General features: G+C 38.8%; 1 protein-coding gene across 1 annotated transcript in view; it reads left to right on the forward strand.

The window, feature by feature from the left end:
* Positions 1 to 1,306: 1,306 nt before the first annotated feature.
* CTBS (chitobiase) overlaps positions 1,307 to 26,981 on the forward strand; it is a 38,963-nt gene continuing 13,288 nt past the window's right edge. Inside the window, exons 1-4 of the mRNA XM_021096355.2 lie at positions 1,307 to 6,040; positions 9,213 to 9,351; positions 10,369 to 10,577; positions 22,553 to 22,724. Coding sequence (XP_020952014.1) covers positions 5,855 to 6,040; positions 9,213 to 9,351; positions 10,369 to 10,577; positions 22,553 to 22,724 — 706 coding nt within the window. The 5' untranslated portion in view covers positions 1,307 to 5,854. The remainder of the gene's footprint in view (positions 6,041 to 9,212; positions 9,352 to 10,368; positions 10,578 to 22,552; positions 22,725 to 26,981) is intronic.

Here is a 26,981-nt window from a genome sequence, read left to right on the forward strand (position 1 = left end):
GCCTCCTCTTGCTTCTTAGCACAGCCTCTCGTGTGTGGACGGAACAGCCAGATCACAAGGACAGTTGGTCTCTGTCAGTCTCTATGTTTAGCAGCTTGTGGGTGGACACATTTTCAGTGATTGGCCATGCATGCAGACAAAAGCCATTTTAAAATGCGATGTTTACAGGTTGTCAGCTTGTTTTCTAAACCTCTCTAATTGGAGTGCACAAAGACATTGCCTCCAAGGCTTTGCATTTGGGATGGACTGTCTCCAATAAGATATCATTTCCAGGGATGAAATATAAAGTGCTTTCTTGGTTAAACAAATTGACTGCATGGGTAAAAATAAAGGGCATCTGGTTGAAAATACTTTTTGTCAAGCAGACATAGCAAGGGGTTTTAATTGCTCATTTAATTGCTTATTATAAGCCCAGAGGGATACCACTCTCCAGAAAGCTAAGAAATTATTAATGCCCAGAAAGCATTAAGGCTTTCAATTCATGGGAGGTAGTATTTCTGCTGCATGCTGCACTGGCCAGATTATGCCTGACCTGGAGCACACAGATTAGCTATGCAGACATCCTTAAATCTTATCAAAAAGAGTTGTGGGTGGAGAGGTGAAAAAATTGGAAACTATAAGGATTTCCCTTTGTGGCTCAGCAGTTAACGAACCCAACTAGGATCCATGAGGATGAGAGTTCGATCCCTGGCCTAGTTTAGTGGGTTAAGGATCTTGTGTTGCCGTGAGCTGTGGTGTAGGTCGTGGAAACAGTGTGGATCCCATGTTGCTGTGGTTGTGGTGTAGGCCAGCAGCTGCAGCGCTGATTTGACCCTTAGTCTGGGAACTTCCATATGCTGAGGGTGTGGCCCTAAAAAGTGCCCCCCCAAAAAAGGAAACTATATTATACAAAGAACTGTTGCATGGAACTTGATTTATTTAATGTAGAAATGAAAATTGGGGGACACAGAAGAGGAGGAAATATCGGCTGTCCATATTTAACTTCATAAGGGGTACCTTGTGGAAAAGGAATCATAGTTGGTCTGGAGGTCCCCAAGAGAATGAGTCAGAGCCAGTTACGGTAATGGTGGGCAAATTCTAGTTCAAGATTAAGGCTACGTGTGATTATTTCCTTAAGATAGGCTGGGTATTAGGGGGCTGGTGAGCTTGTTTTACAGGGATACCCAAGCAAGGGCTCAGCACCACTTCCTACAGAGAGGGAAGACAAGTGTAAGATGGGACTTTGAGAGCTGCTATTCAAAGCTATGGTAAGGAGGGCCTGTGGAGATTCTGGAAACCATCTGGCCCAGGCTGCCAACTCTTTTTTTTTTTTAATTTTATTGAAGTGTAGTTGATTTACAAGTTTGTGGTAATTTCTGCTGTACAAAGTGATTCAGTCATATATATACACATATTCATTCTCTTTCAGATTCTTTTCCCAAATGTATCATCACTGAATACTGGGTAGAGTTCTCTGTGCAGATGCCTATTGGCCAATCATTCCATATACCTCATTGTGCATATGCCAATCCCAAACCCCCAGTCCATCCCTCCCACCCCCACCTGTCCCCTTTGGTAACCATAGCTTTTCAAATTATGGGAGTCTTTTACTGTTCTGCAAATATGTTCATTAATTTTTTTTTAAAGATTCCATGTAAGTGATATCATATGATGTTTGTCTCTCACTGTCTGACTAACTTCACTTAATATGATAGTTTCTAGGTCCATCCATGTTGCTGCAAATGGCATTATTTCATTCTTTTTTTATGGCTGAGTAATATTCCATTGTCTATATGTACCACATCTTCCTTATCCATTCCTCTGTTGATGGATATTTAGGCTGCTTTCATGAAAATAATTTTAATTATAAATAATGCTGTAATGACTTTGCAAAGATACAGCTGCTAACTCGTGAGGTAGAGTCCTAGGCTATGTCACCTTAACAGTGACTGTTTTCTCCATACCCCCAAAAGAGCTTGCTAATTTACATTACCATTGATCAAAATAATACTGCTGTGGTTGCTGAAAATGGCCCTGGGATGCTGTCTTCCTCCATCTGAACTGACAGATCTTGCTCAAAGGCAGTGAGGGATAGGGTTCTGACATCTCACCAGCCTGATTCTTGTCTTCCCAGCTATAGGATGGAGACTGAACTGCATTGTCAAGATCATGGATTTTGGAGCTACGTCAACCAAATCCAAACCCTAGCTCCACATATTACTATCTGTATAAAACTATTATTTAAACTTCAGAGCCCCTTTGTCTGTAAACAAGAGATGACAATAATTGAACCTGTCTCATAAATTGTGGGAATTAAATAAGCAAAGCGATGTTACATACTTTGAACAGAGTCTACTGCTACACATTCTATATTCCATTTTTAACCAATCTGCTCCCAGGCTGACAGCTGTACTACGATGATTATGCCAACTAGCCTCCAAAATGATTTCAAAACATGGAAATGCCAACTAGATTCAAACCTATGGTGTCATCCCACCAAACTATTATCAATCCTTGAATAATAAAACAGATTTGAGATGGAAAACCACCTAAGTGATCATGTTCTAATTAAAAGTAGCTACTGAGGGAGTTCCCATCATGGCTCAGCGGAAACAAATCTGACTAGCATCCATGAGGACGAAGGTTCAATCCCTGACCTCGCTCAGTGGGTTAAGGATCTGGCATTGCTGTGCCTGTAGCATAGGCCAGCGGCTACAGCTCCAATCGGACCCCTAGCCTAGGAACCTCTGTATGCCATGGGTGTGGCCCTAAAAAAAAATTAAAAAATAAAAAAAGTAGCTACTGAGGCAAGCTCTGTAGTAGTTTTTCTCAAAGTGTGGTCCCTAGATTAGCTGCATTAGCATTACCGGGTGCCTAAGTCCATTTGGCATGCTATCACAAAAATTATACAGACTGGGTGGCTTAAACAACAAACATTTATTTCTCACAGTTCTGGAGACTGCAAAATCCATGATCAAGGCAGTGGTAGATCTGGTGTCTAGTGAGGACCTGCTTCTTGGTTCACAGACCACAGTCTTCCTGTTGTGTCCTCACATGGCAGAAAGAAGGTGAGAAAGCTTTCTGGTGTCCTTTTCAAAAGAGTACTTATTCCATGCCTAAGGGCTCCACCCTCACATCCTAATTATTTCCCAAAGGCCTCATCATCACATGGGGGTTAGGAATTCAACCCATGAATTTTGGGGGACACAAACTTTCAGTCCATTGAATTGGGGAAATTTTTAGAAATGCAAATTTGCTGTCCCTCCTTGAACTCTAAGGTGGGTCCCACACTCTTGTTTTAATAAGTGCTGCAAGTGATTCTGATGCTTGCTAAAGTTTTTGAGAGTTTTAATTCAGTAGGTCTTGGGTAAGAATGTGCATTTCTAACTGGTTCCCAGGTGATGCTGATGCTTCAGGTTGCGGACCACACTTTGGAAACTATCACTCTCTAGAGTCTGGGTCCCTTTTGGAGGACCTAAGCCTGACTCATATGAAACAATTAGAGATCACTTAAGTGAAACAATTAGAGATCACTTAAGTCTCCTACATTGTGTGGTGTTGCCTGAGTGGAGCAAGAGACAAGAAAACAAAGATGGGGAGTTCCCATCATGGCTCAGTGGAAATGAATCTGACTAATAACATGAGGACACAGGTTCAATCTCTGGCCGCACTCAGTGGGTTAAGGATCTGGCATTGCTGTGAGCTGTGGTGTAATTCGCAGACAAAGCTCAGATCTGATGTTGCTGTGGCTGTGGTACAGGCTGGCAGCTACAGCTCCCATTCGACTGCTATCCTGAGAACCTCCATGTGCCTTGAGTGTGGCCTCAAAAAGACAAAAAACAAAAACAAAAACAAAACAAACAATCAAAACAAACAGGATGAGGCACTCTGTGCTTTGGAAAAACAGGCCCTTTAGGTAGTTACATGTATATCTCAGGAAGAATTTTAATGGACCCAATTTCTTTCACCTTCCCATATATGGGAAAATACCAAAATCAAAATCAAGATGTAAGCTTGACTGCATATACTCCCTAGCTAAAATTAGGCTAGCTTTTCCCCTGCCTCTTTGGGATAAATTTACTCAGAGCTACTGAATGGTTGTCTCCTGGTCTATAGTCCTCAGTGAGACCCTGAAAAACTTTTAAACTCATATCTCTTATGTTTTTCATTTTTCTTTCAGTCTGCAGTATTAGAAAGGTTAGTCTGGGTGAATTTAAAGAATAAGAGACTGGAATGGAGGTTGCAGCTGGAAAGTCTGAAGGCAGATGAGGTAGTTACACTAGAGCTTGCTGCAATCAGATGGCCAGATAGCCAGGAGTTGAGTCTTGGCTTCCTGCTTGTAATAATTTGTTTTCTGGGCATGTGCTTAAGTTTTATCATCTGTAAAATGGGGATGATAAAACTACAGCTACAGCTCCAATTGTACCCCTAGGCTGGGAATTCCATATGTCGTTGGAGTGGCCCTAGAAAAGGCCAAAAAAAAAAAAAAAAAAAAAGACCCCCCCCCCCCCCCCCGGGCAAAACCAGAAAAAAAACAAAGCTGTGAGATCCCTTAAGAAATGCTGCCCTACTAAATGGGGAATGTGGATCAATTCTTTGCATTTTCCTTCTGAAAATTCTTGTCCCTCATCCCTGGAATTTTTCTGTAATTAATGATTTCTTCACATTTGGACTGCTTTTTCAATTTTTTTATCTTTCTCTTTGAAGAGTTTTTTTTGTTTGTTTTGTTTGTTTGTTTTTTTATGGGCCACACCACAGCATGGAAGTTCTCAGACCAGGGGTCCAATCGGAGTTACAGCTGCCAGCCTATACATCTGGGGATATTCCTGAAAGGTTTTGTTTTGAAGTGTCCTCCCTGCAATGTTTGTTTATTCTATATTCTTTTTTCATGTTCCTTTTATATTACTGAATTGTCTTTGTTGTCCGTGATTAAAAGTAAAAGATTAAAAAGTCAAAAGAGGGGAAGCTTGGAGTGGGTGCCTGGGGTTTTTGACTCTGAATTTCGTTATAGGATAAGTGGGGGCAGGTTGCTGATATCTTTGGCAGGCACAAAGTCAGTTATTTCTCTTTTTAGGTCATCCGAGCAAGGTCCAGAGAATCCACCCTCTCCAGAGAATTAAACCTCCAAACTTCAGCCTGGGTGGGAGAGGGGCAGCTGTTCAGAGACAGAAAGCTGGAGAAAAGCGCTAGCGATCTAGCTGCTTCTCAAGCAGCTTTCGCTTAATCTCTTTCATTTTCTGGCCGCCTACCCTTCTTCACCCCTAATTCCCGAGGCACCTCTTGCAGTTCCAGAGCTTTTTGAAGCTTCTACGGTTTAAACTGGGTTGCTTTTCAGGTTTCCTGTCTGTTGGGGCTTGCAGCACTCATCCCTCACACTTTGGCTTTCCAGCTTCCAAAATGTTGCCCCTGTGGGCTTAGGTTTTTCCTCAGAGTTTAAGCATGGAAGGAAACGAAGTCAGAGGCTGTCTTCAAATCACTGTCTTAATTCAACAGATATCTGTAGCATCAAAATCTTTGCGCCATTCCAACCATGTAGCAAGCACTGTCATCCCTTCCAAGCCCCCCTACTTCTCCATTTTGGGGGTTCCCTCCAGTGTCAGACTCCACAAGGAGGACACAAACAACTATGGCACAGAGCCAAAGAGAGGCGCATAAATCACAGAAGATAGACACTTGAATCAACTATCTTCTGTGCTCCACGTGTTGAGGGCACAGCGGCTCCTGACCGTCCCTCACGCAGCCTGGCGTCTTCCAGGTTAGCCTACCAGCCAGCCAACGCCCGGGCCCGGGAGCCCCGCCCCGCCCCGCTCCTCCATAAAGCAAGCCCCGCCTGGGAATCCCGGCACCTGTTCCTGCTGCTAGGTGAGCGGCGAGCATGGCGAGGACGAAGCTCCGCCAGCACCTCCTCGTTTCCTCTGCGCTCGGGGCCCCTACGCTGGCTCGGCTGGTGCTGCTGCTGTTGTTGCCGCTGCTTCAGGCGCCGCCCCTTGGGGCCGAGGCTCACTGCCCGTGCCACAACCCCGCACTGTGTCGTCCTATCACCCACAAGCCCGACTTCGAGGTCAGTGCCTCTCTCCCCTGACCCTCCGGGTCTGGTCAAGTCCCTGAGAGGAGTTAGAGTAGAATGAGACGGAAAAAGAGGTGTTGGGGTGCAAAGCCAAGTTTGACTGCTCGCGGCGGGCCTTTTTGTTCACAGATTTCCCTCATTCGTACAGATGAGAAAACGGGCTCAGAGGGGTTAAGTAACTCCTCCCAGATCTCACAGTAAGTGCCTGTCTGAAAGAGGCAGCAAGTATTGCAACCCAGATCTGACTCTGAGTGCAAGCTCCTTGCCTTGCCTGCTGTGCTTCTTCCCCCCCCCTCGCTCCGGGTGCTTTGGCCAGACAAGCAAGGGGGCCAGGGAAGGAGATACTCCCTAAGGATCAAGACCCATTGGTTTCCAGAATGAGGATGAGTTGGAAAGAATCTCGGCACAACTGCAGTACAGTGGAAGACTGAATATTCTGCTTACCTTGCCTTTCTATACCTGCTACTTGGGTGGATCAAACAGGTCTTTCCATAAATTTTTCTTCTACCACCTAACAATTTATAAGGCCTGGGCAGCTTTAAGCAAACACCTGTTGGGAGGCAATATGAAGACCACCTGTCTGCCCTGAATTTGATAACTGCAGCAGGAAATGGGCACATCAAGCAGGTGGAAAAGCTTAGTCCTAAAGAGCAATTCTTGCATAAAGATAGTGATAATTGGCAGTTCTTAATAGTGATAATTGGCAGTTCTTACATTTGAGGCAGGACATTTCAATGCGTATTAAAAAGTACATATTAATTGCTCAGCAGAAGAAATGAAAATGGAAGTGTTTATGGAGTACCTGCCTGTGGGGAAGCCTAACATCTGAAAGACTCTGTGACACCCAGTACCTCTTAGTTAGGTAGTGTCTGGGCCATTTAGAAAACCAATCATGCAAAGAAGCAAAATTTCCTTCACTTGTATGTTAGTGGTAAATGGTCTTTCCTCTCTACTGATCTATATTTTTCAAACCCAAAGACTAGACTGCATTACTTTTTCCCTTATATTTTCAGTTGGATTATCAAACTATTTTTTAGGATTTCTATTATATCACAAGATCTTTGTGTATTTTAAACAAATCAATCTTTGTTATCAGAATTAAAATAGGGGAAAGGTTTATGATGGCAATATGAGTCTAAAAAGCCTAAAAAAAATGGGCTATTCAATTCACAATTTCACATTTTGTAATTTGTATTATTTCAGTGGGCAACTGCTTAGTAGAAAAATGGGTTATGTACAACTAGTTCTGAAAAGTTAACAAAAACCAAAAAGATTGAAAATTAGGAAAACTCTGGTTTAATTTTTACAGCTAGCTCTCCCCACTCTCCTCCATCCATTCTCCTCACCATGGCTCAGTGGTTATTGAGATTCCTCTCCTTTTTTCTCTCCTCTACCTCTACTGTCTGTCTCATTTCTAAAAGGCAAATCTTAAGATCCTCTGCTTAAAACACTCTAATGGCTTCCCATCTCAGAAGAAAATAGAAATTCCTCAATGGTCTACAGAGAGCCCTACTTGATTTTTTTTTCTTCAGTCTCTTATCTTTTCAGGGCCACACCCATGGCATATGGAGGTTCCCACGCCAGGGGTCAAATTGCCACAGCCATAGCTACATGGGATCCGAGCTGTGTCTGTGACCTACACCACAGCCCATGTACTTTCAGGATTTCTGTGTTCCAGCCACACTGACCTTTTGGCTCTAGAAATTCAGAATTCTCCAGAGGTTTTGAGAGTTTAGAGATTCAGAGTTTAGAGGTTTAGAGAGTTTTGCCTTTTTTGTTGCTGAGAATGCTCCTTTTTGTCCATGTATACATTTCCTCTGTCCAGTCTAGGTCATTGCCTAGATTTTAGGCCTCCTCTAAAGAATGTAGTCCTCAGGGAAGTTTTCCTGCCCTACCAAGGTTTCAGTTCCCCTTTACATGCTGCCATGGTGCCCTGCATTCCTGTGTAGCCCTTAACACTATTGGGCTAATGGACTTGGTCTTATGTCACTAATGCCTAGCAATTTACACTGCCTGTACCTTACTGGGATTCAATAAATGTTTGCCAAGTCAATGAATTAACATCTTATTTGGAATAAAGATGATCAGTGCTTCTATGCTTCTAGAATTATCTGTGGAAAAAAAATACGGAAGAAACATCTAACTTGAGTACTGTTCTAAGAAGTCAGGTTCACCAAAAATCATTCATAGTCAACACAGTATCTGTGGATCCGTCTGCAGCAAGAAACTTTATTCTCAACCTCCTCCCTTTCTCTTTCCTTAGTCCGTCACAGAATCCTGTTAATTCTGCCTTCTTAGGATCGTCCAGATCTATTCATTTATCTCATATTCCTGCTGCTTCTCAACTTCAGTTGAGGTCACCATCATCTCTTGTCTGCATTCTTCCAACAGCTTTCCTTTCTTTCCCTTTATGGCTGCACCTGTGGCATATGTAAGTTCCCAGGCTAGGGGTTGAATCAGAGCTGCAATTGCTGGCCTACACCACAGCCACAGCTAAACCAGATCTGAGCTGTATCTGTGACCTACGCCTTAACTTGTGGCAACACCAGATCCTTAACCCACAGAGCTAGGCCAAGGACTAAACCCACATCCTCATGGGTACTAGTCAGGTTCTTAAACCACTGAGCCACAATGGGAACTCCAAACAGCTTTTTTATTAGATATTCTGCCTCCAGTTTTAGCCTCTCTTTGAGCCACTTCCCACTTCGGCTGAAGGGATTTTTCTAAAATGCATACCTAAAGTATGTATATTCTCTTTTCTTTTTAAAGCCCTTCTTTCCCTCAGTATAAAATTTCTCAAGGGGGCTTACAAGTCCTTTCATGACTTAACCCTGCCTGCCACTCTCTGGTTCTTCACTGTTCTCTCCCTCCAAATTCTAGGCATCAGCCATATTCAGTAGTTAGTTACAAACCACCATGCTCTCTCTGCCTCTAGGCCTTGGCATTTACCACTATTTCTTCTGAGCCTACCCTCTCCTACTTTCCCACTGATTTCCTCTGATGCCAATTAATTGGAACCCCTTACATCATATTTGCTGTTGTACTCAGTGTCTACCAGTACCTAGTGGACAATGTTTGATTAGTGTTTAATTAATGTTACTTTGCATAGTCAACACAATATTCTTTTTGTTTTAAGAGAGGGTGTTTATCCCTGTTGTTTTGGCAGGTCTTTGTGTTTGATGTTGGCCATAAAACTTGGAAATATTATGATTGGTCACAGATTACAACTGTGGCATTTTTTGGAAATTATGACTCAGAACTTTTGTGCTATGCTCATTCAAAAGGAGCCAGAGCAGTGCTAAAAGGTGAGTTATAGTTTTTACCAGATGTGTCTAGCCAATTGATAAGTTTATTTGCATTGTCTGCTATCCTGAATTTCCAAAAAATTTTCTTTTCATGTTTATCTGGTATAGTTTTTAGCATCCTAAAATTAATCTTAGATATTTTTAAATTCATATCTCAGAGATTTTTTTCTTTTTTTTGTCTTTTTGCCATTTCTAGGGCCGCTCCCGTGGCATATGGAGGTTCCCAGGCTAAGGGTGTAATTGGAACTGTAGCCCCCAGCCTACGCCAGAGCCACAGCAATGCAGGATCCGAGCCGAGTCTGCAACCTACACCACAGCTCATGGCAACGCCAGATCCTTAACCCACTGAGCAAGGCCAGGGATCGAACCCGCAAACTCATGGTTCCTAGTCGGATTCGTTAACCACTGAGCCACGATGGGAACTCCTTTTTTTTGTCCTTTCTAAGGCTGCACCTGCAGCATATGGAGATTGCCAGGCTAGGGGTCTAATTGGAGCTGTAGCTGCCGGCCTACACCAGAGCCACAGTGACACGGGATCCAAGCCACGTCTCTGACCTACACCACAGCTTATGGCAATGCCAGATCCTCAACCCACTGAGCAAGGCCAGGGACCAAACCCGCAACCTCATGGTTCCTAGTTGGATTCATTAACCACTGAGCCATGATGGGAACTCCCTCAGATAGAGATATTTTTAAAGAATTAAGTAAACCACTGTATGGTTTTGAGCAAAATGTGAATCCTATTTAGCATGATGACCCTTAGCTAGCCATAATCTATGATTTCTGCTTTTAATCTGAGAATGATATTACTAATCATTCATAATGGTTATTTAGGAGATTAATGACGAATGGTTTTCTGTGATTTTGATATATTTTCTTCATTTGGAAATTTGGGACTTAGTATTCCACAACAGTGAGATGTTTTAAAGACATCTGATCTCTTTGGAATGGGTTTGTGAAGTAAATTTTATTAAACTGTAAAGAGCATGTGTAAAAATATGCATATTTCTTCCATAGGAGATGTATCTGTAAAGGATATTGTTAATGCTACTTTCAGAGCATCTTGGATAGCTCAACAAATTAAGCAGGCCAAAACACAATATATGGATGGAATTAATCTAGACATAGAGCAAGACGTTGCCCTTTCATCACCGGAATATTATGCATTAACTGCTTTAGTCAAAGAAACCACAGATGCTTTCCATCGTGAAATCAAGGGATCACAGGTAAAAATTCATTTTTTTTTTGGAAACCCCTTAATTTTCCTATCAAAATGTACTCATGAAAGTTATGACTAATAGAATCTCGGTTTTATGGAGTAGGAAAGAGTTTCAGCACATATATCCTAAAAAAATTTTTTCTGGAATTTTTGAGGTTCTTAACTAGAGAAATTATACAAAATGTTAAGGTGCTAAATCTGTTTTCTATTCATACTAGAATATAACACTGGGATTGCCCCACCTACCTGCTTTGCAGCAGGGCTGGAAATGTTAGGCAGTGGCATCAGCAAGAATTAGGAAGGGCTTAGCTGCCCGGGCCTTGCTCTCACTAGTGCAGGCCATAAACAGCTCCTGCCTAAGAGTAGAGGTAGTTCTGGGGAAGTATGTCACTTCCAGAGACTGAAGTATTTAGCGAAGCACCCAAGGCCTGGTGAGGCCCAAGTACATAGAACTTGTCAGAGCTATGACAAAAGACAGCATACTCCCCTACTACCATAATGAGCATGATTGGAGCAGATTACAACATAATGCGTCTTGTTAGGAAATGTATGGGTAATAAAAGGACAGTGTGGCCCCAGGTCATTGATTCTCAAAAAAACTAGCCATATATTAAGATAACCAGGAATCTTACAAAAAAAATTAAACACACACACACACACACACACACTGGCTCTTTCAGAGATTGTTATTCAGAAGATTTAGGGTGAACCCAGAATCCATACTTTTAAAAATCATAGGTGATTATGTTTAGGAACTACAGGTTAGAAAATTCTGGACCAAATGGAGACATAGGCTCCTGAATTCCCTCCTTCCATGGCTATATGGAATGTACAGCTATGTACAGAGCAATTTGCTCTGAGAGAAATCTAGAAACTAGCTGAGTGACTCCTACACATCAGGTCACTGAGGAAATAATCACACTGAAATGGAGAGGGAAGGGGAGACCCATTCTTGCTATAAATCCCACTCCTGATACATTACCATACAATCAGGAGGGAACCTCCTACTCCCAGCTTCTCCCTGAGGAGCCAAGGGTTTGGACTGCTCATTTAGCACTCTAACTTTTAAGGCTCTTGCATGAAGGATGGACCCCCAGAATACTAAGCTCTAAAAGCCAACAGCACTTGCATTCAAAAAACCCCACAGGACTGCAGCAAACAAAGGTTGTTAACAGACACAGGAGCACTTGTGGCAACTGTTCCCCCAGGGCTTGGCTCAGAGAGAGCAAGCAAAACCCTCATCTTCCGGTCTTCTGACAGAAAAGACTCTCTGTGAAGTATACTTCACAGGGTGCTGACTGAAGGTCTGTTTTTTTAATTAGCACATGTCTAGGTACTGACTGTAACCTTTCCCAGAGCCCAAAAGAGCTGGTGAGCATTGCCCCACCCCCCACATGCAATTCTTTCCTTTCGGCTTGCTTCAACATTAAAACTAAGTCACCAGGAGTTTCCTGGTGGCCCAGGAGGTTAAGGATCTAGTATCACCACTGTTGTGGCTCAGGTCACTGCTGTGGCTTGGGTTTGATTCCTGGCCCAGGAACTTTTGCATGCCATGGGCATGGCCAAAACAAACAAACAAAGGAACCCCGGAAAAACTAAGTTACCAGCATCTCCCTGGAGGTAGCATTTACTCACATCTAGTATTCCAACTTTGATGGCTGCCATCCAAGGGATGAGCCTCCAAAACACCTATCTCTGCTAGCCAACAGGGCTTGCATTTTTGAGTCTCCCAAACTATAGCAAACAGGAAAGCAATTTTTCAGTCAGGCAGGGGCCCCTAGTGGCTATACACCCAAACTCAGGAAAAGGGATCAGGCAAAAATGTCCATCTCTCAGTTCTCCCTGGAAGGTGATTAACTGCATACTTTTCCAGCTGCTGCCTAAGGCTCCAGGTTCTAATCAGCTTGCCCTTAGGTCCTGACTGTGATTTTCCCCTTTGGGATACTGGTGGGTCTTGGCTGACCCTCAACTACTAGGAGGTACATGTCAAGAACAAAGACAGCAACTTAAGTAACTGCAAATTTTAGGTAACCAGGAACTTAGATCAGGTTGATTGACAGGTTCCTCTCCCATATAAGACTGGTCTGATAAAACTGGAATAGGTGGCTGTTTTATGTAATGTGCAAAACTTAACACAGAGAGTCAAGGAAAATGAAGGAACATGAAAAGAACAAATAAAACTTCAGAAAAAAAAAGAACAAATAAAACTTCAGAAAAAAGACTAATGAAATGGAAAGAAGTGATTTACTCAAAATAGCAGTCATAAAGAAACTCACTGAGATCAGAAGAGTAATACATGAATCCACTGAAAATTTCAACAAGGACAAAAAAACAAAACAAAACAACAAAAAAAACAAAAACAAATTATTGAGAAGCAAAACATAATAATGGAACTATTAATCTCAATCTCTAATTTATCCCTCCCCCTAATGTTTCCCCTTTGGTAACCATAAGTTTTGTTTCAAAATCTTTGTGTTTCTGTTTTGTGAATAACTTAAACACACTACTATATATAAAATAGATAAATAACAAGGACCTACTCTATAGCACAGGGAAATCTATTCAATACCATGTAATAACCCTTATGGAAAAAGAAGCTGAAAATGAATGAATATAGGTATAACTGATTCACTTTGCTGTACACCAGAAGCACTGTAAGTCAACTATACTCCAATAAAATAAAAAAAAAAAAAACTGAACTGAAAAATTCAACAGAGGGGTTCAATAGGCAGAAGAAAGGATCAACAAACTTGAAGGCAGGGCTGTAGAATTCTAACTAGAACAGCAAAAAAGAATTCTAACCATAACTACAACAGCAAAAAGAAAAAAGAAAAAAAAAAGAGTGAAGCTAGCTTAAAGAACTTATGAGGCATATCAAGTGGACTAATATGTGATTACGGAAGTCCCATAAGAAGTCAAGGAGAAAGGAACAGAAAGCTTTCAAAGCAGTAAGGCTGAAAATGTCTCTAACCTGAGGAAATGGATATCAAGGTCCAGGAAGCCTAAAGAGACCCACACCACAACACATTATTATTAAACTGTCAAAACCTAACATTAAAGAGAGAATCTTGAAAGAGAAAAGCAACTTATTATGTCAAGGGAACCCCCATAAAACTATCAGTGGAAATTTTAGAAGAAACTTCGAAGGTTAGAAGGCGTGGGATAAGATGTTCAAAGTGATAAAAAACGGCCAAGCATGAATACCCTACCCACCAAAGGTGGACTTCACAACTTAAGGAGATATAAAGAGTTTTCTATAAAAACCAAAGCTAGAGTAGTTCATCACCACTAGACTAGCCTTACAAAAAAAGTTAAAGGGACTTCAAGCTGAAGCAAAAGAATGCTAATTAGCAACATGAAAACATATGAAATATAAAACTCATTGGCAAAGGTAAATATATAGATCCAGAATACTATTTTTTAAAAGATTTCTATTTTTTCCATCATAGCTGGTTTACACTGTTCTGTCAATTTTCTACTGTACACAGAATAGTATTTTAATGGTGGGTAAATCACTTTATAACTCCAGTATAAATGTTAAAACTCCAAAGAAGTAAAAATTACTGTAATTTTTTCTTTGTCTTTTTGCCATTTCTTGGGCTGCTCCTGAGGCATATGGAGGTTCCCAGGCTAGGGGTCTAATTGGAGCCACCAGCCTAGGCCAGAGCCACAGCAACACAGGATCTGAGCCACGTCTGCAACCTACACCACAGCTCACAGCAACGCTGGATCCTTAACCCTCTGAGCAAGGCTAGGGATTGAACACACAACCTCATGGTTCCTAGTCAGATTCATTAACCACTGAGCCACGATGGGAACTCCAAAAATTACTATAATTACTGGGCAATAATAAAGCAAGCCTTGGTAAAATTAAGAAAACTGAAATCACATCAAGCATCTTTTCCAGCCACAATGCTATGAGGCTAGAAGTCAACTACAAGGAAAAGAAACTGCAAAAAAACCCCAAATATGTGAAGGCTAAACAATATGCTACTAAGCAATGAATAGATCACTGAAGAAATCAAAGAGAAAATTTAAAAAAATACCTAGAGACAAATGAAAATGAAGACATGATGATCCAAAGCCAGTAGGATGCAGCAAAGCAGTTCTAACAGGGAAGTTTACAGTCATACAAACTTACCTCAGAAAACAAGAAACATCTTAAATAAATAGCCTAATCTTATGCCTAAGGCAACAAGAGAGAGAAGAACAAACAAAACCCAAGGTTAGTAGAAAGAAAGAAATCATAAAGATCAGAGCAGAAATAAATGAAATAGAGAATAAAATAACTGAAAAGATCAGTGAAACTAAAAGCTGGTTCTTTGAAAAGATAAACAAAATCAATAAACCTTTAGCCAGATTCATCAAGAAGAAAAGGGAGAGGGCCAAAATTAATAAAATCAGAAATGGAAAAGGAGAAGGTACAGCCAACACCTCAGGAATACAAAGGATCTTAAGAGACTACTGTATGCAACTCTATGCCAATAAAAGTGACAACCTAGAAGAAATGGACAAATTCTTGGAATGGTACAATCTCTCTTGTTCTTGCCTGAACAAGGAAGAAATATGAACAGACCAATTAATAATTTTAAAACTCCCAATAAATAAAAGCCCAGAACCAGATGGCTTCGCAGGTAAATTCTACCAAATATTTAGAGAAAGCTAACATCTGTTCTTCTGAAACTATGCCAAAAAACTGCAGAGGGAGGAACACTTCCAAACTTGTTCTATAAGGCCGCCATCATCCTAATACCAAAATCAGACAAAGATATCCCAAAAAAGAAAATAACAGGCGAACATCAACGATGAACACAGATGCAAAGATCCTCAACAAAATACTAGCAAAGCAACTCCAACAATACATTAAAGGGATCATACACCATGATCAAGCGGGATTTATTCCAGAGGCACAAGGATTTTTCAATATTTGCAAGTCAATCAGTGTGATACACCATATTACAAACTGAAGAATAAAAACCATACAATGCAAAAAAAGCTTTTGTTACAATTTAATATCCATTCATGATAAAACTCTTTAGAAGTGGGCATAGAGAGAACATACCTCAACATAGTAAAGTCCATATATGGCAAACCCACAACCAACATCATACTCAACAGTGAAAAGCTGAAAGCATTCCAAGATCAGGAACAAGACAAGGATGCCCATTCTTGACACTTTTTTTTTTTTTTGGTCTTTTGTTGTTGTTGTTGTTGCTATTTCTTGGGCCGCTCCCGCGGCATATGGAGGTTCCCAGGCTAGGGGTTGAATTGGAGCTGTAGCCACCGGCCTACGCCAGAGCCACAGCAACTCGGGATCCAAGCTGCATCTGCAACCTACACCACAGCTCACGGCAACGCCGGATCGTTAACCCACTGAGCAAGAGCAGGGACCGAACCCGCAACCTCATGGTTCCTAGTCGGATTCGTTAACCACTGCGCCACGACGGGAACTCCCTTGCCACTTTTATTCAATATAGTTTTGGAAGTCCTAGGCATGATAACAGAGAAGAAAAAGAAATAAAAGGGATCTAAACTGGAAAAGAAGTAAAACTGTCATTGTTTGCAGATGACATGATTTGCTCTATATAGAAAATCCTAACAACCTACCAGAAAGCTACTAGAGCTCATTAATGAATTTGGTAAAGTTGCAGGATATGAAATTAACATACAGAAATCTGTTGCACTTCTATACATTATGAAAGATCAAAAAAATTAGTCTCATTTACCATAGCATCAAAAAGGAATAAAATACCTAGGAATAAACTTACCTAAGGAGGAAAAAGAACCTGTACTCCCAAACCTGTAAGATGCTGATGAAAGAAACTGAAGATGACACAAACAGAAGGAAAGATGTACCATGTTCTTAGATTGGAAGAATCAATATTATCAAAATGATCGTACTCTCCAAGGCAATCTACAGATTCAGTGCAATCCCTATCAAATTACCAATAGCATTTTTCACAGAACTAGAACAAAAATTTTAAAATTCGTATGGAAACACAAAAGACTCCAAAGATCCAAAAAAACCTTGAGAAAGAATGGAGCTAGAGGAATCAGGCTCCCTGACTTTACACTATACTACAAAACTACAGTAATCAAAAGAGTATGGTTCCAGCACAAAAGCAGACATACAGATCAATGGAACACAATAGAAAGCCCAGAAATAAACCCACACACTTTTATGGTCAATTAATCTGTGACAAAGAAGGCAAGAATTTACAGTGGAGAAAACAGTCTCTTCAATAAGTGGTGCTAGGTAGCTGGGCAGCTACATGTAAAATAATGAAATTAGAACATTCTCCAACCCCATATACAAAAATAAACTCAAAATGAACTAAAGATCTAAATGTAAGACCAGATACTATAAAACTCCAAGAGGGAAACATAGGCAGAACACTCTTTGACATAAATCATAGCAATATTTTTTTGGATGAATCTCCTAGAATAATGGAAATAAAAATAAAAATAAATGAGACCTAATTAATTTAAAAGCTTCTGCAGAGCAAAGGAAATCATAAGCAGAATAAAAACACAGTCTAAGGACTGGGAAAAAATATGTGCAAACAGTGCTACTGACAAAGGATTAAATTCCAAAATATGCAAACAGCACATACAGCTCAATATGGGGAAAAAAAAACCAATTAAAAAATGGGCAGAAGACTTAAATAGACATTTCTCTAAAGAAGACATACAGATGGCCAGTAGGCCCATGAAAGGATGCTCAATATCACTAATGAAATACAAATCAAAACTATAATGAAGAATCACCTCATACCAGTCATAATCACCATCATTAAAAAGTCCTCAAATAATAAATGCTGGAGAGGGTGTGGAGAAAAGGGAACCCTATTACACTGTTGGTGGGAATGTAAATTGGTATAGACATTGTGGAGAACAGCATGGAGGTTCCTAAAAAACTAAAAATAGAGTTACCATATAATCCTGCAGTCCCACTCACGGGCATATATCTGGGGAAAACTCTTAATTCTAAAAGATACACTACCCCAGTGTTCCTAGCAGCACTATTTACAATAGCCAAGAATGGAAGCAACCTATGCCCATCGACATATGAATGGATGAAGAAGATGTATATGTGTGTGTGTGTGTATAATGGAATATTAACCATATAAAAGAATTAAATAATGCTATTTGCAGCAATATGGATGGACCTAGGGATTATCATACTAAGTGAAGAAAATCAGACAGAGCAAGACAAATACCATCTGATACACTTGAATCTAAAAAAAAAAAAGTACAAATGAACTTATTTACAAAACAGAAACAGACTCACAGATATAGAAAACAAACATGATTATCAAAGGGGATAGCAAGATGGGAAGAGATAAATTAGGAATTTGGGGTTAACACACAGAGAATACTATATATAAAATAAACAACAAGGATCTACTGTATAGCAAAGGGAACTATTATATATTTTGTATCTTGTAATAACCTACAATAATCTGAAAAAAAAAATAGAAATGAATCACTTTGCTGGATACTTGAAATTAACACAACATTGTAAATTAACTGTACTTAATTAAAAAGTATATTACAGAATTTATTAAGAAATATTACGATATTTCCCTTTAAAAAAAAAACACTATGGAATTCCCTTATGGTGCAGTGGGTTAATGATCCAGTGTTGTCACTGTCATGGCTTGAGTTGCTGCTGTGGCTCAGGTTCGATCTGGGAACTTTCACGGCCAAAGCAAAAAACTGTAATAATTTGTTAGTGGACACACAATAAAAATGATGTAAATTTTGACATCAAGAACATAAAATGTGGGGTGGTGGAATACAAAAATGTAGAGCTTTTCTATGCATTCTAAATTGTTAACAGCTTAAAATAGTGTTATAACTAGAAGATGCTTTAAAATTATTTTATGGCAATAGAATTGACATATATTAATTTCAGATATAAAACAATGATTTGATATTTGTATATATTGCAAAATTATCACCACAATAAGTCTAATTAAATCCATCACCATACATAGTTATAATTTTTTAAGGTAAGCTACATGATAACCACAAAGCAAAAACCTACAGTGGATACACACACACACACACACACACACACACACACACAAAACAGAAAGGAATCAACCATACAACTAAAGGAAATCATCAAATCATGAAGGAGGAGAGCAGGAAATGAAGAAGGGAACAAAGGAATTATAAAATAGAAAACAATTAATAAAATGGCAATATTAAGTGCAAACCTATCAATTCTTTCTTTCTTTCTTCCTTCCTTCCTTCTTTCTTCCTTTCTTCCTTGTCTTTTTGCCTTTTCTAGGGCCGCTCCCGTGGTATATGGAGGTTCCCAGGCTAGAGGTCTAATTGGAGCTGTAGCTGCCGGCCTACGCCACAGCAACATGGGATCCAAGCCACGTCTGCAATCTACACCACAGCTCACGGAAACGCCGGATCCTTAACCCACTGAGCAAGGCCAGGGATTGAACCCGCAACCTCATGGTTCCTAGTTGGATTCTTTAACCACTGCCCCACGACAGGAACTCCCTATCAATATTTACTTTAAATGGAAACAGACTAAATTTTTGAATCAAAAGACAAAGAGTGGCTGAATGGATTAAAAAACAAGGTCCAACTATATGCTGCCTATAAGAGAGTCACTTCAGCTTTAAGGACACACATACACTAAAAATGAAAGGATTGAAAAACTTATTCCAGGCAAATGGAAACACAAAGTGAGCAGGGGTAGCTATATTTACATCCAACAAAATAGACCTTAAGCCAAAAATCATAACAAGAGGAAAAAGCTTCATTATAAAATGATAACAGGGTCAGTTCATCAAGAAGTTACAATTGTAAATATTTATATATGTTCCACATCAGAACACCTAAATATATTAAATAAACCTAAGATATCTGAAGGCAGAAACAGACAACAATACAATAATAGTAGGGGACTTCAATAATCCACTTTTGGCAATGGATAGATTATCCAGTAGGGCAACATCAATAAGGAAACTAGTTAGACCAAAAGGAGAGGCTGGTCAAAGAGTATAAACTTTGTTACAAGATGAATAAGGGCTGAACATTTCCTGCTTAACATGGTGATAATAGTTGACAATACTGTATTGTATAATTGAAATTTCCTAAGGGAGTAGAATCTAAGTGTTATAACCAAAAGAAATAAATGAGGTGATGGATACATATCCATTAAATATAATACAATTTTATTTGTCAATTGTACCTCAATAAAGCTCAGAAACAAGCAAACAAACCCTCCTAGGCTGGACAGTAAGTTTTTTTTCTTTTTTTTTCCTTTTTAGGGCCACACTAGTGGCATGTGGAGGTTCCCAGGGTGGGGGTCGAATCAGAGCCACAGCTGCTGGCCTAAACCACAGCCACAGCAATGTGGAATCTGAGCCATGTCTGCGACCTACACCGCAGCTCATGGCAATGCCAGATCCTTAACCCAATGATCAAGGCCAGGGATCAAACCTGTAACCACGTGGTTCCTAGTCGGATTCGGTTCCACTGTGCCATGACGGGAACTCCCGGACAGTAAGTTTTTTGAATGTGGGGACCAGCTTCTTTATGTCTAACACAATGTTGAAAAATTATTTATTGAATGAGTGATACCTGCCTTTCAAAATTTTAAATCTAGTGATTCTAAATCTGTATCAGAATCACTTAAGAGTGTTTGTTGAAAACACTGCAGAAATTGATACAGGCATAGATTTTAGAAACTGTGGTTTTTAACAAATGTGAGAGATGATTCTGGTATGGTTGGTCAACATGAATTTGAGAATCACTGGAAAAATAATAAATGATATAAGGACTGACATCTCTGTGGCTTTATGCAAGTAGGGAAGAATTCAGCTTTTTAGATGAGCACAGTTTAGATCAAGAATAGTAAGTACATGATATGCAGGCCACCATACTCCTCTCCTCACAAATGTTGGTCTCAGAAGCTTTTCCTTTATTCTCTAGATTTCTCTTGTAAATTGGCTAGAACTCATGTGTGGGAAACAACTTATTTGCTAGTCTTGATTAAGCTATAGTGAAAGGGCAAGGAGGAAGAGACTGAGCAAAGACTTTGCAGCAGGAATGTCTATTTCCATGTTTGAGGGGCAGGTAGAACAATTTGGGCTACTATGTCAAGTTCACAGTAGTTATGTTAGTGGAAATTACAGTTGCCCGAAAGAGCCAGATTGTGGAAGATACAGAATGTCAGACTGAAGAGTATGCATTTTATCTAATGGGTTATGTGTACAACAAGTACCTGGAGAAGATTATTTATGTAGTGTGTAAAATAGTCTAGAGGAGAAAGGCAGACCTGTAAAAATTCCAGTAACTTGAAATTTATGGTTTGAATTGGGATGATGGCATATTCTTAACACCCAGCAAGTGTTCAATAAATATTCATTGTGTTAATTAATTAATGGAAGAGGCACAGCAATTGTGAGAAGCCATCCAAAGGATAATGTGAGGTCATGGGGTGAGAGAAGAGTCAGAAAATGACCTAAAGGTTCTCAAACTGGTGGCCAGAAAAGAAATGACTAACATAGACTCCCTGGAAGGAGAAGTGAGTTTTGGGGAAGATGATAATTTAGAATTATAGCAGTGTGGTCACAGAATTAAAGAGCTAGACGTGTTTTTGAAGAATTCTACACATTCAGTGTTATGGGTAGGAAAATAGATTCAGGTATTTGAAGTGAAATAGACCTAGTTATTAAGAGAGCCAAGACCAGAACCAAAGTCTTTTGATTTCTTTTATAATATACTAACCCTGCCTTCTCAGAAATATGAGATTAACCATGACAAAAAACCCAAGTGAAAATACTCTTACTGTTCAGGAGAGGAGAGGTAAGGACTTAGAAAATGGATTGGAAATTTACCTACTTAGAGGTAATTATTTTCTTTCTCTGTTAACCTTGTTATACTTCCTTTTTATAAGAAGAGATAGTAATAAAATGAAGTCCAGTGTGTAATAATTTCACTTTATAAATTATTTTCGTGGAGAACTTTGGGGAAAGCTTATATGTACAAAGCAGAGCTTCCTTTAGTGCTAATAATGAAATAAATATAGAATTTTGAGAAAGTCCTAAAAAGAGTTATAGTAGAATAAATTGGCCAAAGTATAAAAATTTTTACTAAAATACCTCAATTTTTTAATCAATGTTTATTGATAACCTTTAATGAAGCCTTAGAACATTGCAGACATATAAAATAAGGCTAAATTAATATTCGTTTAGGGCAATAAATCTTTTAAAGAGCCGCATCCTTGTTGAGTACTGGTTTGCCATTCAAGATGAAAGATAATTTATCACACAAGTTTTATTTGAATTATTTCCATAAAAATAAGGCCATTTAAGTGATTTGTTCAACATTTTGAGTTGATTTATACCTGCAGCCATAAAACACAACTATTCTTTAACTGTAATGTTGGACTAAACCTACCATGTAGTGTAATTGTAAATCAGGGGCTCCAACTCCCAACACATTCCAGTCAGCTTGTGCCCAGAGATGACCTATTTAGGCTGTATGATATTTTTAAGAGCTTCTGTATTTGAATTATTTTAGTGTTCTTTTACTCTCTATTGCTCATAGACTTTATAGCCTTAACTGTGATTACACAGTAATCCTTCAGTTACACAGTTGCCTTCAATTACTTGAGTTACCAGTCTATCCTCTGAAGGCGTTTGAGTTTAAAACTCCTCTTCTACACAGTGGTCATTGTATATGTCATTGATATATGTCCTGGTCATTGTATATATCCAAATATACCTGGGTCCAAATACATGTCCACAACATTGTCTAAAATTTTTCCATGTAGGCAAAAAATATATTTCTTAGAACTGTTCTGGTTCCACACATGTCAAACCCTAGCTTTCTACACAGAGTGTTTCCCCCACCTTGGGTAATACGAGGCAAGAGAATGTATAATGAACAAAACATCTGCCATAATATGCATATTTGATCATGTTACATAAAATGACTTTTCCACAGGTAACCTTTGATGTCTCTTGGTCTCCACACTGCATAGCTCAAAGGTGCTATAATTATACCGCAATCGCAGATGCTTGTGACTTTCTCTTTGTCATGTCTTATGATGAACGAAGTCTGCCCTGGTCAAAATGTATTGCAGGAGCCAATTCTCCCTATACTCAGACATTAACTGGTAAGAATTCACAAAATGATCATTTATCAGTAATATTATTAGGATATTATTTCTATAACTCAAAATATATTTTAGTATTTCATTTTTCATTTGCAATGCTTTCTTGAAACATATCAAAACCTTTTAATTTGGAGAATTTTAACATTTACAAAAAGTTTTAAAGTTTTCAGTTACTTCACTTACTCTTGTGGGATGGCTGGATTTTTAAATTTTTTAAATTATAGTTAACTTGAATGTTATGCCAATTTCCGATGTACAGCAGAGTGACTCAGTCAGGTATAGAAAATATTCTTTTCCATCATGGTCTATCCCAGGAGATTGAATATAGTTCCCTGTGCTATAGAGCCATAAAGTAGGACCTCATTGTTTATCCATTCTAAATGTAATAGTTTGCATCTTTTTTTGTCCTTTTTTTTAAGGGCTGCACCTGCGGCATATGAAGGTACCCAGGCTAGGGGTCAAATTGGAGCTGTATACCACAGCCACACACCAGATTTGAGTCACATCTGCAACCTTATACCACAGCTCATGGCAGCGCTGGATCCTTAACCCACTGAGCAAGGCCAGGGATCGAACCTGCATCCTCGTGGATACTAGTCAGATTCATTTCCACTAAGCCACAACAGGAACTCCTAGTGTTTGGTATCTACTAACACCAAACTCACAGTCCACCCCATTGCCCCCACCTTTGGCAACCACAAGTCTGTCCTCTATGTCTGTGAATCTGTTTCTGTTTCATAGATAGGTTTGTTTGTGCCATATTTTAGATTCCACATATAAGTGATACCATACGGTATTTGTCTTTATCCTTCTGACTTACTTCACTTAGTCTGATTATCTCTAGTTACATCCATGTTGCTGCAAATGGCATTATTTCATTCTTTTTATGGTTGAGTATTATTCACTATATATATATGTACCACATTTTCTTATCCATTTGTCATTGCATGGACAATTAGGTTGTTTCCATGTCTTAGCCATTGTGAATAGTGCTGCTATGAACACAGGGGTGCATGTATCTTTTTTAATTATAGTTTTGTCAGATATATGTCTAGGAGTAGGATTGCTGGGTCATACAGTAATTCCATTTTTAGTTTTCTGAGGAACCTCCATACTGTTTTCCATAGTTGTTGAACCAATTTACATTCCTACCAACAGTGTAGGAGGGTTCCCTTTTCCTCACTTCCAATTCAGCGTTTGTTATTTCTGGACTTTTTAATAATGGCCATTCTGACCAGTGTGAGGTGGTTTTGATTTGCATTTCTCTTATAATTAATGCATATGCCTACTGCCATCTGTCTGTCTTCTGTGGAGAACTGTCTATTTAGGTGTTCTGCCCATTTTTCTTTGGATTGTTTGTTTTTTTATTGCTGAGTTGTATGAGTTGTTTGTATATTTGGGAGATTATGCCCTTGTCAGTTGCATCATTTGCAACTATTTTCTCCCATTCCATAGGTTGTATTTGTGGTTTTTTATGGTTTCCTTTGATGTGCACAAGCTTTTAAGTTTGATTAGGTCCCATTTGTTTATTTTTATTTCTAGTGCCTTAGGAGACTGACCTAAGAAAACATTTGTACAATTTATGTTAGAGAATGTTTTGCCTGTTTTCTTCTGGGAGTTTTATGGTTTCATGTCTTATGTTTAAGTCTTTAAGCCACTTTGAGTTTATTTTTGTGCATGATGTGAGGGTGTGTTCTGTTTCATTGATTTACATGCAGCTGTCCAGTTTTCCCAGCACCACTTGCTGAAGAGAATTTTCCCATCTTATATGCTTACCTCCTTTGTCAAAGATTAATTGATCATAGGTTTCTGGATTTATTTCTGGGCTCTATATTCTGTTCCATTGATCCCCATGTCTGTTTTTGTACCAGTACCACACTGTCTTCATTACTGCAGCTTTGTAATATTACCTGAAGTCTGGGAGAGTTATGCCTCCTGCTTTGTTTTTTTCCCCTTAGGATTGCTTTGGCAATTCTGGGTCTTTTATGACTTCATATAAATTTTTAGATTATTTGTTATAGTTTTAATGAAAAATGTCATGGGTACTTTGATAGGGAGTACATTAAATTTGTAGATTGCTTTGGGTGGTACGGACATTTTAACAATATTAATTCTTCCAGTCCAGGAGCATGGAATATTTCTTTGAATCCTTTTTAATTTCCTTGATTAATGTTTTATAGTTCTCAGCATATAAGTCCTTCACCTCCTTGGTCAGGTTTATTCCTAGGTATTTTATTATTTCTGGTGCAATTTCAAAAGTTATTGTTTTTTTGATATTCCTTTTCTAATAATTCATTGCTAGTGTACAGAAATGCAACCAATTTCTGAATATTGATCTTGTATCCTGCTACTTTGCTGAATTTATCAGATCAAGTAGTTTTTGTGTGGAATCTTTAGGATTTTCTATATATAGTATCTTATCATCTGCCTATAGTGACAGTTTTACCTCTTATTTTCCAATTTGGATACATTTTATTTTTTATTTTTTCTTGAGTGCTGTGGCTAGGACTTGCAATACGATATTGAATAAAAGTGAGGGGGCATCAGATTTTGGTGGGAAGCCTTTCAGTTTTTCTCTACTGAGTATTATATTGGCTGTGGGTATGTCATAAATGGCATTTTTATGTTGCATTATGTTCCTTCTATACCCACTTTGGTAAGAGTTTTTATCAAGAATGGATGTTGAATTTTGTCAGATTTTTTTTTTCTGTATCTATTGAGATGATCATGTGGTTTTTATCTTTTGTTAATTTCCTGTATAACATTGATTGATTTACATATGTTGAACCAACTTTGTGAACTTGGGATGAGTCCCACTTGGTCGTGGTGTATGTTTTTGTGTATTTTTGGATTTGGTTGACTAAAATTTTGTTGAGAATTTTGATATCTGTATTTATAAAAGACATTGGCCTATAATTTTTTGGTAGTATCTTTGTCTGGTTCTGGTATTAGGGTGATGGTGGCTTCACAAAATGTCTTTGAGAGTGTTCCTTAATCTTTAGTATTTTAGAATAGTTTAAGAAGGATCAGTATAAGTTCTTCTTCTTCTTCTTTTTTTTTTTTTGTCTTTTTGCCTTTTCTAGGGCCACTCCTGAGGCATATGGAGGTTCCCAGGCTAGGGGTCTAATCGGAGGTGTAGCCACCAGCCTATGCCAGAGCCACAGCAACACGGGATCCTAGCTGAGTCTGCAACCTACACCACAGCTCACAGCAATGCCGGATCCTTAACCCACTGAGCAAGGCCAGGGATCGAACCCAAAACCTCATGGTTCCTAGTGGGATTTGTTAACCTCTCTCTGTGCTACAATGGGAATTCCTATAAGTTCTTCTTTGTATGTTTTTAAGAATTTGCTTGTGAAGTCATCTGGTTCTGGACTTTTGTTTGTAGGGAGTTTAAATTACATATTCAATTACTTCTAGAAGGTCTGTTTAAATTTCTATTTTTTTTGGATTCTTTAAAAATGATTTTTATTTTTTCCATTGTAGTTGGTTTATAGTGTTCTATCAATTTCTCCTACACAGCAAAGTGACCCAGTCACACATATATATATACAATTCTTTTTCTCACATTATCCTCCATGATGTTGAAAGAGTTCAATTCTTGAAATTATCCCCATAGCAAATTATCTGTTTCTTAATGATTAAGTTTTTTTGGGCTTTATGCTTCTAGAAATATGTTCATTTCTTCTAGGTTGTCAAATTTGTTGGCATAGGATCATTCAATCTCTTATTTTAGTACTTCCTCTCTGATCTTTATTATTTCCTTCCTTTTGCTGACTTTAGCTTTTGTTTGTTCTTATTTTTCTAATTCTTTTAGGTGGTAGGTTATGCAGTTTGAGATTTTTATTGTTTTTTGAGGAAGGCCTGTATCACTATGAACTTCCTTTTAAGAACTACTTTTGAATCATCCCACAGATTTTTTTACAGTTGTATTTTCACCGTCATTTGTCTCAAGGTATTTTTTAATTTCCTTTTGATTTGACCCATTGGTTTTTTTTTTTTTAGTAGCATATTGTTTTGTATCCATGTAGTCATCAGCTTTTTTCTTTTCCTGTGATCAATTTCTGTTTCATGCCATCATGATCAAAGAAGATGCTTGAAATAATTTCTAAACTCTTAAGTTCGTTGAGGCTAGTTTTGTGCCATAGTATGTGGCCAATCCTAGAGAATGTTCTATTTGTACTTGAAAAGAATGTACATTCTAGTTTTTTTTTTTTTATGTAATGTTCTGAAAATATCAAGTCTAACTGTTCTATT

This window comes from Sus scrofa, chromosome 6 (genome assembly GCF_054392235.1).
Source record: "Sus scrofa isolate SSC_HxYL_T2T_F1_AM1 chromosome 6, Sscrofa_HxYL_maternal_Yorkshire_Landrace_v2.0, whole genome shotgun sequence".
NCBI classification, from domain to species: Eukaryota; Metazoa; Chordata; class Mammalia; order Artiodactyla; family Suidae; genus Sus; species Sus scrofa.